This window comes from Malaclemys terrapin, chromosome 4 (genome assembly GCF_027887155.1).
Source record: "Malaclemys terrapin pileata isolate rMalTer1 chromosome 4, rMalTer1.hap1, whole genome shotgun sequence".
NCBI lineage: Eukaryota > Metazoa > Chordata > Testudines > Emydidae > Malaclemys > Malaclemys terrapin.
Genome location: NC_071508.1, coordinates 44,515,065 through 44,529,715, shown reverse-complemented (window position 1 = coordinate 44,529,715; position 14,651 = coordinate 44,515,065). Strand labels below are relative to the sequence as shown.

Below are 14,651 nucleotides of genomic sequence, written 5' to 3'. Positions count from 1 at the left end.
CTGGCCACTTCCACAGATGAAGGGCAGCATGTTTTTTTGCCTCCCCTTATTTAACACACAACAGGTTTTTAACAAGAAACCATTCCCCAGCTCACAGTGTAGTGCTATGAATGGTGTGTACACAGCTCCCTTCTATCTGCATGCTATTCACACCATTTCTCTCCAGGGCCAATTCATGTGGAGGGAACTTCTTTATACACAGTAAGAGGGGGCAAAAAAATCTGCTTGCAGATTTCTAAAGGGGTTAGTGTATATGTTGATATCCTTCATGTAACTGTACACCAGGGGTAGGCAACCTATGACACTTGTGCCGAAGGTGGCATATGAGCTGATTTTCAGTGGCACTCACACTGCCCGGGTCCTGGCCACCAGTCCAGGGGCTCTGCATTTTAATTTAATTTTAAATGAAGTTTCTTAAACATTTTAAAAACCTTATTTACTTTACATACAACGATAGTTTAGTTATATATTATAGACTTATAGAAAGAGACCTTCTAAAAGTGTTAAAATGTATGACTGGCACGCGAAACCTTCAATTAGAGTGAATAAATGAAGACTCGGCACACCACTTCTGAAAGGTTGCCGACCCCTGCTGTACACTGTGCGTACATGTATACTAGACAGAGAATACTGCATAAGCAACTACAAGCTATGAAAGGAATAGGCAGGCAACTGTGAATTATGAGGCTGCAATCCCATCGCAGGGTGCTGAGGGTGTTATAAACCACGAGGGTGAAATACAAGTCACCAGAAAACCCCAGGTAGAAATATAGCCCATATATTTCCACACAACTTATTTATTTTATATGATACATAGACCCACGCTCTGGACCCAGGTTTTCCACACACTTTGACTTGCCACCACCCCTCCTCAGTGTTCCCTGCTTTTCCCCTGTAGATCCCATGGAAAACTTCTGTTGTTGTCCTATCAGCAACAGAACTAAGTTTTGCTTTCACTACACCAGTCTGAGTGGTCTGTTTTGGAATTGGGTCCATGGCATTTAAAGATGACCTGCATATAGCCTGAGTGCCTGACACTCCCTCCAAGAACAAGTGGGATGAGAAGGGGCAGGGTATGTGTGTGTGTGTATTGAGGGGGGGGGGGGGCGGGGAGAGATGGATACTAGCAAAGCTTGCTGGATGCTGTATTTGGTAATGGGTTTACATAGCAAACTCCCCCACCCATTCAGAACAGGAGCTTCCAGAGGAACTGTGACTGAGAGGGGTGTCAGTGAGTTGTGATTCCTTTCTGGAGCTCCTTCCCGAGGCAGAGGGAAAACTTAGTTGGGACTCAGGAGAGCTGGGTTTAGTTCCCAGCTTTGCTACAGACTTCCTGTGTGACCTTGGGCAAATCACTTAATTTCTCTTGTCTTGAATAGGACTAAAGTTTTTTTTTTAAAATGTTAGGCATTTAAAAAATACGCATTTAAAAGTCATAAGAAAACAGGAACTGCCAGAATGGATCAGACTTGTGATCCATCTAGTCCAGTGGTCAGCACCAGAGGCTTCAGAGGAAGGTAGAAGAATCCCAAAGCAGGCACATATGGGATAATCTGCTGTCTATGTGGATCTCATCCTGATTTCTCATAGTTACAAAATAACTTATGCCCTGAATCATGATTTTTTTTTTATCTTTTTCAAAACTCTTTGTTTGCACAAAGTGGTATACTTCAGGTTATTACAGTTCTCTGTTTAAGTGTCCAATCCCTCTTTGAATCTTACTAAATTCTTGGCCTCAGAGACATTATGTGGGAATGAGCTCCATAGTCTAATTTACATAATGAGTGAAACAGTATTTCCTTTGATCAGTTTTGAATTTGCTCCCTTTCACTTTCATGGTATGTCCCCTTTTTCTTGGATTATGAGCGAGGGAGAAGAGAAACTGCATGAGTACTATGCAAGGTACTCCAGATAAGGCTGCACTATCAGTTTATAGTAAGGCATATGATCTGTGTTATTCTCCATCCCATTCCTTATGCATCCTACCCTCTTGTTTGCTTTTTTCCACAATAGCTGCACAATGAGCAGATATTCGCACCGAGCACTCCACAGTGATGCCCAGGTCCCTTTTCTGAATTGATACAGTTAATTTAGAACACTACAAGGTGTGTGAGTAGTTCAAGTATTTCCCTCCAATGAGCATTACTTAGCACTTATCAACATTGAACTTCATTTGCCATTGTGTTGCCCATTCACCCAGCTTGCTTAGGTCTCTCTGAAGTTCCTCAGTCTTTTCTGGACTCAAAATGGACTCAACTAGCCTAAATAACTGAGCCATCTCCAAATTTTGCTACCTCACTGCTCATCCGCCATTCTAGATAGTTAATAACTATATTAAACAACACTGGATCGAGTCTAGACAAGGCCACTGTGCCTCAATTCCCCATCTGAAAAATGGGGATAATAATCTTCTCTAGCTCCCACCCTTTGTCTGTTTTGTCTATTTAGATTATAAGCTGTTCAGGGCAGGGACTGTCTCTAATTATGTGTTTGTACAGCATCTAGCACAATACACCCTGATCTCTGCTGAGGGCTTTTGATGCTCCTGTAAAACAAATAAGAAACAATACTACTAAAAACAACTGGCAACAGTGCCCACTACTGTAGTGTTTTTATAGAGGGCGCTGTACACAGCAAGACACAGTGGAGCTGTGATTTTGCCCTAGGTACCTGGCACGATATTCTGCAGTCATACGGTTAAATAAGACAAATCAACGTGCTGGAAAGGAACTGAAAGCCTTAAGCCTTATAACCAGCTTTGTCTCTCTAAATATCCCAATTAAAAAAACCGAACCAGAGTAGATATGACTGCTACGCTAACACAGCTATGCTGCCGAATTTTTATTATTCTTTTTAAACTCATTTTCAGCGCTAAACAAACTGTGGAAAAAGGATTTGATTCATAGCTGCATTAGGAATCTACTCAACCAAAGCCCCTTGTCACAAATTAAATCATAAACCAAAAGTCAAACATGATTTGTGAAATTAACATTTATCGAGGAAATACTCCCCAGCGCCGCGCTGCGATTAGTCTCTGGCATCTGAAATATCAACCATAATTCATAAGCTGCCTAAGAAACCGTGCCACCGCCACCGCTGTCAAGATGTCAGGTTTGATGGAAAGGCGCTGCGGCAACCAGAGAGCAATTTGTTGCTGATGGTGGGGGTCACAGTGCTTTATTATTTGTGCAAATAAAGTGCAAGTCACATCGGCACCCCAGTTCCCACCTATAATAAGTGCATACACGCACCCTCCCCACACACACTTGTATCCGCCACGGACACTCTCTCCCTCTGCTCAATTCAACCCAAGGCCATGCCCAGTTCTAATTCTGAATAGTCAGATCTGGCACAGAATTATGCCATTTCTTTAAAATTATATGACTAATAAGATTAATAATAATCCCTTGCATTTCCACAGTGAGTGTGTTTCGCTGGAAGGACTCAACACATCTCTGAAGCAGGCATTATTAGTCCCATTTTAGAGACTGGGGAACTGAAGCACAGGGAGTGGCAAGTGACTTATTCGAGGTTACACAGTGAGTCAGTCGCAAAGTCAGGATTAGAATCCAGGATTCATGGCCAAGATGTTCAAACCTGGCTTAGAGATTTGGGGTGCTTCCATTTTTGGGTGTCTAAATTGAGACACCTTAAAGGGGCCTGGTTTTTAGAGGGCAAGTGTTCACAATTTCTGAAAATCATGCCCTTTTAATGTGTCTTAAATTGGGCACCAAAAGTTATTTTTGAAAATTTTGGCAAAGTTACTTGCCTGGTGCAGTCACAATGATTCTTCAAGATGTGTGTCACTATGAGTGCTCCACTGTAGGTGTGCTTGTGTCCCTGCATTGCTGATCAGAGAACTTTGCTACCTGTGTCTGTGCTGTCTCTCCTCATGCCCCATCACGAGGCCAGCCACCGCGGGTGGGCTAACCCCCCCTCAGTTCCTTCTCTACCACAGTCATTGGCAAGAGCTCAGAAGTAGAGAGGAGGAGGGTGGATTGTGATGCACCCATAGGGACACATGTCGAAGAGCCATCATTACTGCACAAGGTGAGCAACTTCTTCTTCTTCGAGTAGTGTCCCTATGGGTGCTCCACTGTAGGTGGCTCCCGAGCAGTACCCACCACTGAAGGGCTGGGACTTTGGAGTTGGGTCAGTTACACATGACAGCACTGTGGAGCTGAAGATGGTATCAGAGGTGGAGTCCCCAGTGATAGCACAATGTTCTGCGAAGGTGTGGACTGTTGCCCATGTCACCACTATACAGATTTCTGAGATAGGGACATTCTTGAAGAAGGCGAGGGATGAGGAGATCGACCTTGTGGAGTGTGTATGAATAGTATCTGGAGGGGTCCTATTGTGAACTTGGTAACACTGTCCAATGCAGTTCGAGACCCACTTGGAGAGTCTCTGGGCTGATATTGCTGAGTCCTTGGATCTTTCTGCAAGGGGGAGGAAAAGCCTAGGGGACTTCCTGAAAACCTTCATCCTGTCCAGGTAGAAGGCCAGGGCTCTCCTGACATCTAGTGTGTGTAATATAGCCTCCCTGTTGTCTCGGTGAGGCTTGGGTGGAAGGTTGGAAGGTGAATCAATTGGTTCATGTGAAACAGGGAGGTTTCCTTAGGGATGAATTTTGGATGTGGCCTGAGTGTAACCTTGTCCTGAAAGAATACCATGTAGAGGGGATGTGCCATCAGAGCGGCTATTTTCCTATTCTCCTAGCCGAGGTGATTGCTATCAGGAAGGCCGTTTTCATAGAGAGATATGTAAGCGAACAGGTGGCCATGGGTTCGAAGGCCTAGTCAGTCCTTTCAATGCAAGGTTTAGGTCCCACATGGGGTTAGGGTGTCAGGGTTGTGGGAAAAGATTTACTATACCCTGGAGGAATCTTTTAGTGGTTGGGTATGACAGCACTGAGTATCCCTCTACTGGCTGGTGGAAGGCTGCTGTGGCCACCAGGTGGATTCAGAGAGTTGAGAGATAGTCACAATCTTTTTAGGGTCAGTACATAGCCTGAGATCTGTGGAAAAGCCATGCATGTTGGGGAAATTTGTTGGGAAGTACACCAAATCTGGAACCTGGACCATTTTTGCAGGTAAGTTCAGCGTGTCGAGGACTTTCTACTGTGTAGTTATATCTCTTGTACATCCCTCAAGTAGGAGTTCTCTAGGTGTTGGAACCATGAAACAGGCACGCCTTGAGGCAAAGAATCCTGAGGTTTGGTTGTAGGGTGCATCCTCTGTTCTTCAAGAGGAGATACAGAGTGGATTGGAGAGAGATCGGCAGGCATATCGCGACCTGTGACAGGTAAGGGTACCAGGTCTGTCTCAGCCAAATGGGAGTGATCAGTATGACATGTGCTTCTTTTCTTTTTATTTTCAATAGGACTTTTGACAGTAGGGGAAAGGGAGGAAAGGCATAGAGGATGCCCCTATCCCAGGGGAGGTGGAAAGCATCGCCCAGGGAATGTTGTCCTACCCCTGCTCCATAGTAGTAGTGTGAACATTTTCTGTTCAGTTCAGTGGCAAACTGTGATCGGTGTCCCCCACTGCCTGAACAGCTCGTGAAGTATTGCTAGGTTTATCTCCCACTCATGGTCATGTGGGAATTTGTCACTGAGCCTGTCCATTATGGAGTTTTGTGTGCCCAGGAGGTAAGCTGCGGACAGTCCAATGTCGTGAGAGATACACCAGTTCCATAGTCTCATCATTTCCGCACAGAGGGAGGGCAACTTGGATCTCCCTGGTCGATTTATGTAATACACCTCTACCCCGATATAACGCGACCCGATATAACATGAATTCGGATATAACGCGGTAAAGGAGCGCTCTGGGGGGGTGGGGCGGCGCGCTCTGGCGGATCAAAGCAAGTTCAATATAACACGGTTTCACCTATAACACGGTAAGATTTTTTGGACAGCATTATATCGGGGTAGAGGTGTACATACATGCTATGTTGCCTGTTAGCACTCACCTGTGTAATCCTTTGATCAGCAGAAGGAAATGAGCACAGGCATTTCTGACTGCCCTGAGCTCGAGGAGGTTGATGTGAAAGAATATCTCCATGGATGACCATCTGCCTTGTATCATGAGGCTGTTTAGATGCGCATCCCATCCTATGAGCAATGCATCAGTGGTAAGAAGCAACGATTGGGGGGTGGGGGTTTGCGAGAAGAGGATCCCTTTGAAAACATTGGCTGAGTCCTTCCACCAGTCTAAGGAGTTTTTGATCCTAGTGGGTAGTGACGGGGTTTGTCTAGTGTGATTCTGGTCTGTAAACTGAGATGAACCACATCTGGAGGCATGGCATGTGAAGCCCTTCATGTAGTATTACCATTGTGTCTGCTGCCATATGACCCAAGAGTTGGAGGCAGTGTCTGGCTGATATTTGCGGGTGGTTTTGAATGGTCTCAATGAGTATGGCCAAGGAGGGGAATCTGTGTTGAGGTAAGAGAGCTCTGGCCTGTAATGGGTGGAGGTCGGCGCCTTTGAATTCCAGATGATGCACTGAAATGAGGGTTGTTTTCTGGGTGTTGATCTGTAGGCCCAGTTCTGGGAACAAATCTATTGCAGATCTGGTGATTCAGTGAGCCTCATGGAGAGGCTGGGCTCTGAAGAGGCAATCCTCCCGATAGGGGTAAAACATGATCCCTTGGGAGCGCAAGTGTGTGGCCACTGCTGAGAGAACCTCGGAGAATACATCAGGATGGATTTTAGCCAAAAGGGAGTACTCTGTACTGGTAGTGGTCTTATCCTAGATAAATTTGAGAAATCATCTGTGAGATTGAGATATGGAAGTAGGCATCCTGAAGGTCGAGGGCTGAAAACCAGTCTCCCTGTTCCAATGCTGGAATGATCATTGCAGAGTGATCATTTTGAATTTTTGAGGCTTGACAAACTTGTTGAGTGCTGTAAGGTCTTGTATAGCTCTTCAATCTCCCTTCCTCTTGGGTATTAGGAAATAGTGAGAGTAGAACCCTTTGCCTCATAGATGTTGAGCAACTGGTTCTATGGCTCCTAATTGGAGGAGACAACCTACCTCTTGTGATAGTAAACTCTCATGAGAAGGATCTTGTGAGGGACAGGGAAAGGTGTTGTAGAGGGAGTAGGGAGGTAAAATGGATAGATCTGTAAGCCCCATCGGTCTGATGTTATATGTTCCCAGGTGCTGCAGAATGTTGCCAGATGGTAGCCAAATCAGTGGATAGCGGTGGTCAGCTGTAGGAGTGGTCTATTGATGCTTTGACCAACATATCAAAATTGGTGCTTGGAAGTGGATAGCTAGGATGTAGAAGACTGTGGGCCAGATGGTTTATGCCTCGGAAACTTAGTTTTCTTCCTCTGTGGCTCGTAGTAGCACTGACTCGGGTCTTGGGAGGTGCGTGGTTTGTGGTGAGGCTGCGGACTATATTTTCTCTTTTGTGCTGGCACGTAGATGCCCAGTGAGCAGAGAGTGGCCCTAGAATCCTTTAGTGTGTGAAGAGAGGCGTCCATCTTCTCCGTGAAGAGCTTAGTGACTTCAAAGGGAAGGTCTTCAACGTCAACTGCATCTCTTTCGGGCAACCTGACAGATATACCCACCGCTGTGGAGATGGACCTGGCTGCTGTCTTGGCTGCATTGACGGCAGATTGTAGTGCTATCTTGGTCACTAACTGTCCCTCTTGAATAATGGCTTTAAATTGATCGGGGTGTGACTCAGGCAGCTGTTCAATAAAATTGTTCAGTTTTTAATAGTTTCTGTAGTTGTATTTCACTGATAGGGCTTGGTAATTGGTAATTCAAAACTGTAGCGTAGCCGAGGCCAAAAAGATCCAAACCCTTCCAGTCCCTATCGTAGGGAGTAGACCTCATCTGATGTTGATGGCCATGAGAGTTAACAGCATCCCTGTAGTGGGGCGGCTGCCCCACTCCCTGAGAGAGTGGGCTGCAGCAGGCCAGTGCGCCTCCACAGACAGGCAGCCAATTAGACAAGGGCTTATTGGAAGCCAATCGGGGTCCAGATTGGAGACAGCCAATCAGGGCCAGGCTCAGCCCTACAAAAAGGCTGCTCAGGGAGAGGAGAGGCAGTCTGTCCCAGGCCTTCGACAGGGGAAGGTCTGTCTCCAGAGGTGGGAGACTAGCACCTGGGACAGCGCTGGGCAGGCTCGGGGGAGCAGAAGGTAGCTCCAGCTCGGTGTCTGCCAGGCTGCAGGCCTTGAGGGGAAGAGCCTAGCCGGTGTGAGGGGCCAAAGGGGAAGCGGCCCAGGGACGTGGACAGCCAGAGGGAGAGAAGGAGGGCAGGATGGCTGCCACAAGAGGGTCCCTGGGTTGGGACCCAGAGTAGTGGGCGGACCTGGGTCCCCCTCTTCCCCCTTGCCTTACACCCGGCCGACGGGAGTGGTCGTCTTGGGCTGCACCAACCCCCTGCCAAGAGGGGTGTGACTTTGGGGGTGCAGTTGGCCACATCGGCCGGGGCACAGAGAGACAGCTGATTGACCCCCCCCCCCCGAAGGGGGCGAGGATGGACTAAGGGGCACTGCCGGAGGGCAGTGGCTCGAAGAGGACGCCGCAAGTTGGGAGCAACGTAGGTCCACACGCCAACCGAGGGCGAGACAACAGACGGGACACCACCAGGAGGGGGTGCTCTGCTGGACTGAGCTAATTCCCGAGGACGACCAGCAAGGGGGGCTGGGTGGTGAGTCCCAACACTGTTACAATCCCCCATGATGGAATTGGGTGGAGGGTGGGAGAAGAGGAATTCTGTCTCCCTTGGTGGGATCTAATATTTTTTGTCCACCTGCTTGCAGGTAGATGCCACTGATCCTGGGGTGTGCCATATGGTTTTTGTGGGGTCCAGGAGAGCCTCATTAATAGTGAGGGCAATTTTTGAGGACAAGGATGAATGGACTATATCAAGAAGTTTGTGGTGGATGCCCTTGGCTTCTTCTAGCGGTATCTGAAGAGTGTCTGCCACTCTCTTCACTGGGTCCTGGAAGACATGAAAATCATCAGCAAGAGAAGGCGGTGGAGGCATAAAGGCCTCATCTAGTGAGGAGGAGGCTATGGTCACCTCTTCCTCAGTGCTGCCCTCTGGTTTCAGCACGATTTCTTCTGCAGGTTCAGAAACTCTGGACGCTGCAGCTGAGGGGGTGCGTCTCGAGAGTTCTCGAGTGGGGCTAGATGCTCGAGAGACATGGAGGCAATATGCAGCCCAAGGGTCCCAGTATGGCCACTGGAGTGGTGGTGGCATAGAGCCCAGCGGTAGTGCCCATGGTTGACCATACCAAGATGGTGGTGGTGGGGCCATCTGAGGATATGCTTAGGGACTCTGCTGGTATTGGGAACCATAGGGAGCCTTGGAGGAGTATTGCAATACTGCCTCCTCTGGTTTGCTGTCCAAGTCTGCAAGAGTGGCGGAGCATGGCAGGGCAGCGGGGAAGACTCCTGTGCCAGATGAAGACTCAGTGCAGAGGTCTTGGTACTGAGAAGAGGGGACTCCGGTATGTCGGCTACACGGAGATCCTTTAGTGCCACTGGCGGTACTGGGAAGGACAGAGATCTAGCTCACACCGATCTCTCTGGTGCTGCATGGGGCATTGATGATGGTAGCAATGGAGTATTGCATTCCAGTAACATCTTCTTAGAGGAGTGCTTACTCCTGTCCTTGTCCCTTGGTGCCACTGACTTGATACCTGTGCCCATCGGATCCGTGGGTGCATCACTGGCACCTGCCGGTGTAGATCTTCATAAGCCTTGGGTACTGGGCTTGGTGCCAATGGTCCCGAGGACACCGAGCATGCCGGAGATCATTTATGGCTAGCTCGGGGCTCACCGTGGGGACTTCTGAGAGGGCTCAGTGGCTGCTTTCTTCAATCCACAGCCTTTGGATGTTGAGGGCTGTGGGGAAGACTCATGTCTGCCAGGTGCAGGTCCGGAAAGGGTCAGAGGGCTGCCTTCATGAAGATGATCTTCTATCTCAGCTCCCTGTCCTTACAAGACCAGGGCCGGAGTTGCTGGCAGAGACCACACTTTTGTGGAATGTGGCCTTCCCTGAGGCAGCTAATACACTGGGAGTGCTTGTCTGTGACATGGATCACATCTTTGCTGGAGAGGCACTTCTTGAAGCCCAATGAACTGGGCATATCCTTTTGGGGGAAGGGTCCCCAATGAGAAAAAGCGGCAAAAAATAAAGTCTCTTTTTTAAAAGTATTTTTTCTGGGAGAAAAATAAGAAAGAAGCAGAAAACTACAATTACAATTATGTACTAGGAGACTAACTGGCTACAGAAATATAAAGCGAGAGTAATGGTTGTAACGGACTGCGAATAGCTTCGTCTCTAGCCAGGGGCAGTTGAGAAGGAACTGAGGAGGGTTAGCCTGCACTCACTGGCTAGCCTCATAGCAGGGCATGAGGAGAGACAGCAGATGTGCTGGCCTAACGGAACACAGCTACGGAAGTTCTCAGATCAGCAGTGCAAGGACGCAAGCATACTACAGTAGAGCACCCATAGGGACACTACTTGCAGTAGAGCATGAATTCCATGCTGTAACCATTAAACAGCACCATCCTCCATGCCGTAAAAGAATCCCATTGTCCAGGAGGGGGTAACAACGCAACCTACTTCAGCAGTTATCTGCACACATGTGCAGAGACCATTTGTTGAAGGCATCTGTAACTAAGAGAAAAGAGATGCTTGACTGTCAATGCCGCAAAAATAATGATCTTTTAATCCCAACTCCACCCTGAACTGTTCAGCTTGGCCTTTGTTTTCCAGACATTTGTACATTGTATCGATCACCCAAACGCACGCAGCCCCTCAATGGACAGGTTGTAGATATAAGAAAAAAAGGGTTCACACATGAAAGACTCTTTCACTCAGCCAATAGGAAGCCTGAAGTCTGATCCCAGCCCTCACTGAAATAAACTAGGAGTCTTCCCATTGACTTCAACAGGAGCAAGATTAGGTCCCTGCTTAACACCAGTATCTCTTTTTCCTCAATTAAATCAAAATGCATTGGCTATAGAAATTCTATTCCTGTCTGTCATCCCACACTCCCTTTACCGCCCCTCCCTTGCAAAGAAGGCTGGCTTGACAGGACACTTGGAGCTACATCCTCAGCTGGTGCAAACTGGACTTCAGTGGAGTCATGCCCCCTTATACCAGCGGAGGATCTGGCCCACAGCATGTAGCTGAAGATACATGGGAACCAGCTCCACCCAGCACCTGTGACAAGCCATCTGGTGGCCATTGTTCACCACCCTGGGCAGGCTCTGTCCCAGGAGGAGGATTCGGAATCCAAAAGAAATTACTGCCAGGTCTATTAAACTAACCCTTGAACGCCGAGGCCTCACTTCTTGGAATAGGAATTCATTGCTCCAGTAACAAGCTTGGTCGTATGGTCGATATGGGATTATTACATCCATTCAACACACATTCCTTGGTTCAGTGATTACACCCTTATACTGCTGTGACATTAAGGGGGGTCACTGCTGGAACGTGATTTTCAAAAATAGTTTTAAACACTCTCCCCTTGCTTGCAATACCCTGTTAAAAACCTGGAAATCACATTTAACTCCCTTCTGGATTTACCCTTTTCCATTTGGAAAACATTGATTTTTTTTTTCTTAACTTGAGCCAAGATTAATGTGTCTTGTTTGTTTGACAACAATTTCAAACTATCTGGTACCTTGTCAAGCCAAAATAATTTGGTCTGTGGACCAATATCACTGATGGGTGTAGACAAGTAGGCCCTACAAAAACAATAGCTATTATTGTCTGGACATTTTTCAAATTAAATTTCTTGGTGAGGGTTTAATTTAAAATATTTAGAACCTGGAGGATTTTATCCACCAGATTATAACAGTTTTGAGGTGGGTCTAATTTGGAGTCTACAAACCTGGATTTTACCCCTCTATATCAGCTAAATATTATAGAAAAAGGCTTGTTTATAATTTAATTTTTTTTTAAGATTCGAAAGGGGGAAAAACAGAAGAAAAGGGGGAATGAGGAAACCAAGTAAATGAAAACCATTCCCTCCTCAATCAAGTGCTGATAGCAGGCCACATGGGCAGCAAAGTTTAGAGTGACCTCATATCCTATTCTAGTCTCTGCACTGTTATGCTGTCTCCAAACATTTCTCCCCCCAAACTCCTTCCCTTCCATTTCCCTTCTGACTCCCTGGCAAAAGTCAATAATACCTACAAATATTTTTTATTTTCATAAACGTCATGCAGCTTTAAAACGTGGGGGTGTTCTATCAACTTCAGGATGGCTATTTCCCGCTCCACCTGGAAGAGAAAAGAGAAATAGAAGCAAAGGTTAGAAGGTTACATTAGAAATCATTACATACATTGTCCCCTCTTACCCATTTCCCACTCCTTCTGACCCTCCCTTTCATGCACCAACGAGCAAACAAGCAGAAGCTATAATAATAGCACTTAGCATTTATACTGCACTTTAGAAAACATTAATTCAGCCTCACCATCCCCTCCCCTATAAAAGTTGGTAAATAATACTATCCCTATTTCACTAATAGGGAAACTGAGGCAGAGGATTAAGTGGCATGCCCGATCGGACAGAGGTAGGCACTTGCAGAACCTGGCACAGAATGCAGGAGGTTCCTGGCTTACAGTCCTATATGCTCATGCCAGGCCTCTCAAACAACAGAAGGTCTAACCCATCATCCCAACTCCAACTGACTTCAGTGGGCCTTGGATGGGCCCCATTGTGCTAGGCATTGTACATACACAAAGTAGGAGAGAGTCAGGGCCCACAGAGATTACAGTCTAAACAGAGAAGACAGTGGGAGAAAGGAAGTACTTTTTTACATTTTACATTGCATTTTACAGCAGGTGAAGTGAGACACAGAAAGAGCAAGTGATTTGCCCAGTGTTACACAAGAAGTCTATGGCAGACCCAGGAACTGACCACAGATTTCTGGAGACCTAGTCCAGTGTCTTAATCACAAAACCATCCTCTCTCTTCATCCTCGACCTATCCAAAACATGGCGACTCTGAGGGCTTGTCTTCAATGCAGATTTAACTGCAGTTATAAATCGAGTGTTGCCCCCAACTTGATTTCATAGATTTCATAGATTCTAGGACTGGAAGGGACCTCGAGAGGTCATCGAGTCCAGTCCCCTGCCCGCATGGCAGGACCAAATACTGTCTAGACCATCCCTGATAGACATTTATCTAACCTACTCTTAAATATCTCCAGAGATGGAGATTCCACAACCTCCCTAGGCAATTTATTCCAGTGTTTAACCACCCTGACAGTTAGGAACTTTTTCCTAATGTCCAACCTAGACCTCCCTTGCTGCAGTTTAAACCCATTGCTTCTGGTTCTATCCTTAGAGGCTAAGGTGAACAAGTTTTCTCCCTCCTCCTTATGACACCCTTTTAGATACCTGAAAACTGCTATCATGTCCCCTCTCAGTCTTCTCTTTTCCAAACTAAACAAACCCAATTCTTTCAGCCTTCCTTCATAGGTCATGTTCTCTAGACCTTTAATCATTCTTGTTGCTCTTCTCTGGACCCTTTCCAATTTCTCCACATCTTTTTTAAAATGCGGCGCCCAGAACTGGACACAATACTCCAGCTGAGGCCTAACCAGAGCAGAGTAGAGCGGAAGAATGACTTCTCGTGTCTTGCTCACCACACACCTGTTAATACATCCCAGGATCATGTTTGCTTTTTTTGCAACAGCATCACACTGTTGACTCATATTTAGCTTGTGGTCCACTATAACCCCTAGATCCCTTTCTGCCGTACTCCTTCCTAGACAGTCTCTTCCCATTCTGTATGTGTGAAACTGATTTTTCCTTCCTAAGTGGAGCACTTTGCATTTGTCTTTGTTAAACTTCATCCTGTTTAATTCAGACCATTTCTCCAATTTGTCCAGATCATTTTGAATTATGACCCTGTCCTCCAAAGCAGTTGCAATCCCTCCCAGTTTGGTATCATCCGCAAACTTAATAAGCGTACTTTCTATGCCAATATCTAAGTCGTTGATGAAGATATTGAACAGAGCCGGCCCCAAAACAGACCCCTGCGGTACCCCACTCGTTACGCCTTTCCAGCAGGATTGGGAATCATTAACAACAACTCTCTGAGTACGGTTATCCAGCCAGTTATGCACCCACCTTATAGTAGCCTGACCACACACACAAACCTGAACTCAAATGTGATGGTGCTTTTAAATAGAGTTGGTTGGCCCCTTGGGAGTACAAGCTGCAGCTCAAGTTAGCACAACTCATCAACAGCTAATACATTCACCCTGTGCTGCTAATACAATCACTCTGTGTTGCTCGATAGTTATATCGCAGTGTGACTGCTCTCACTCCAGATACGCTAACTGACGAGGAGTTAATTAACCCACAGTGAGTGTTTGTGATGAGTGTAGATAACTCTAGTTAACTCTGCCGTAAAGAGATAGCCTAAGGCAAGCAGTGTACAGGCAAAACCAGGCAATATATATAGGTGCAAGACCAGTTTTCAAAAGTCCACCAGGGCAGGATTAGCCAACCATCCAAAAGATGGATGGAATCTAGCTAGACTTCCTCCCCGCCCCCAAATACTGTAACTGGTTACCCTGCAGCCATCATCTTCACAATCAAAACACACTGCAATGCTGTGCCAGAGCATCAATCCCCTAATAACCAGACAATCC

At 46.6% G+C, this 14,651-nt stretch overlaps 1 protein-coding gene across 5 annotated transcripts in view; it reads right to left on the bottom strand.

Moving 5' to 3' along the window:
* The window catches only part of BRSK2 (BR serine/threonine kinase 2), a 452,231-nt gene that overhangs the window by 129,701 nt on the left and 307,879 nt on the right, over nt 1–14,651 (bottom strand). For all 5 annotated transcript variants that reach the window (XM_054028689.1, XM_054028690.1, XM_054028691.1 and 2 more), the window contains exon 3: nt 12,182–12,267. In XM_054028689.1, coding sequence (XP_053884664.1) covers nt 12,182–12,267 — 86 coding nt within the window. The remainder of the gene's footprint in view (nt 1–12,181; nt 12,268–14,651) is intronic.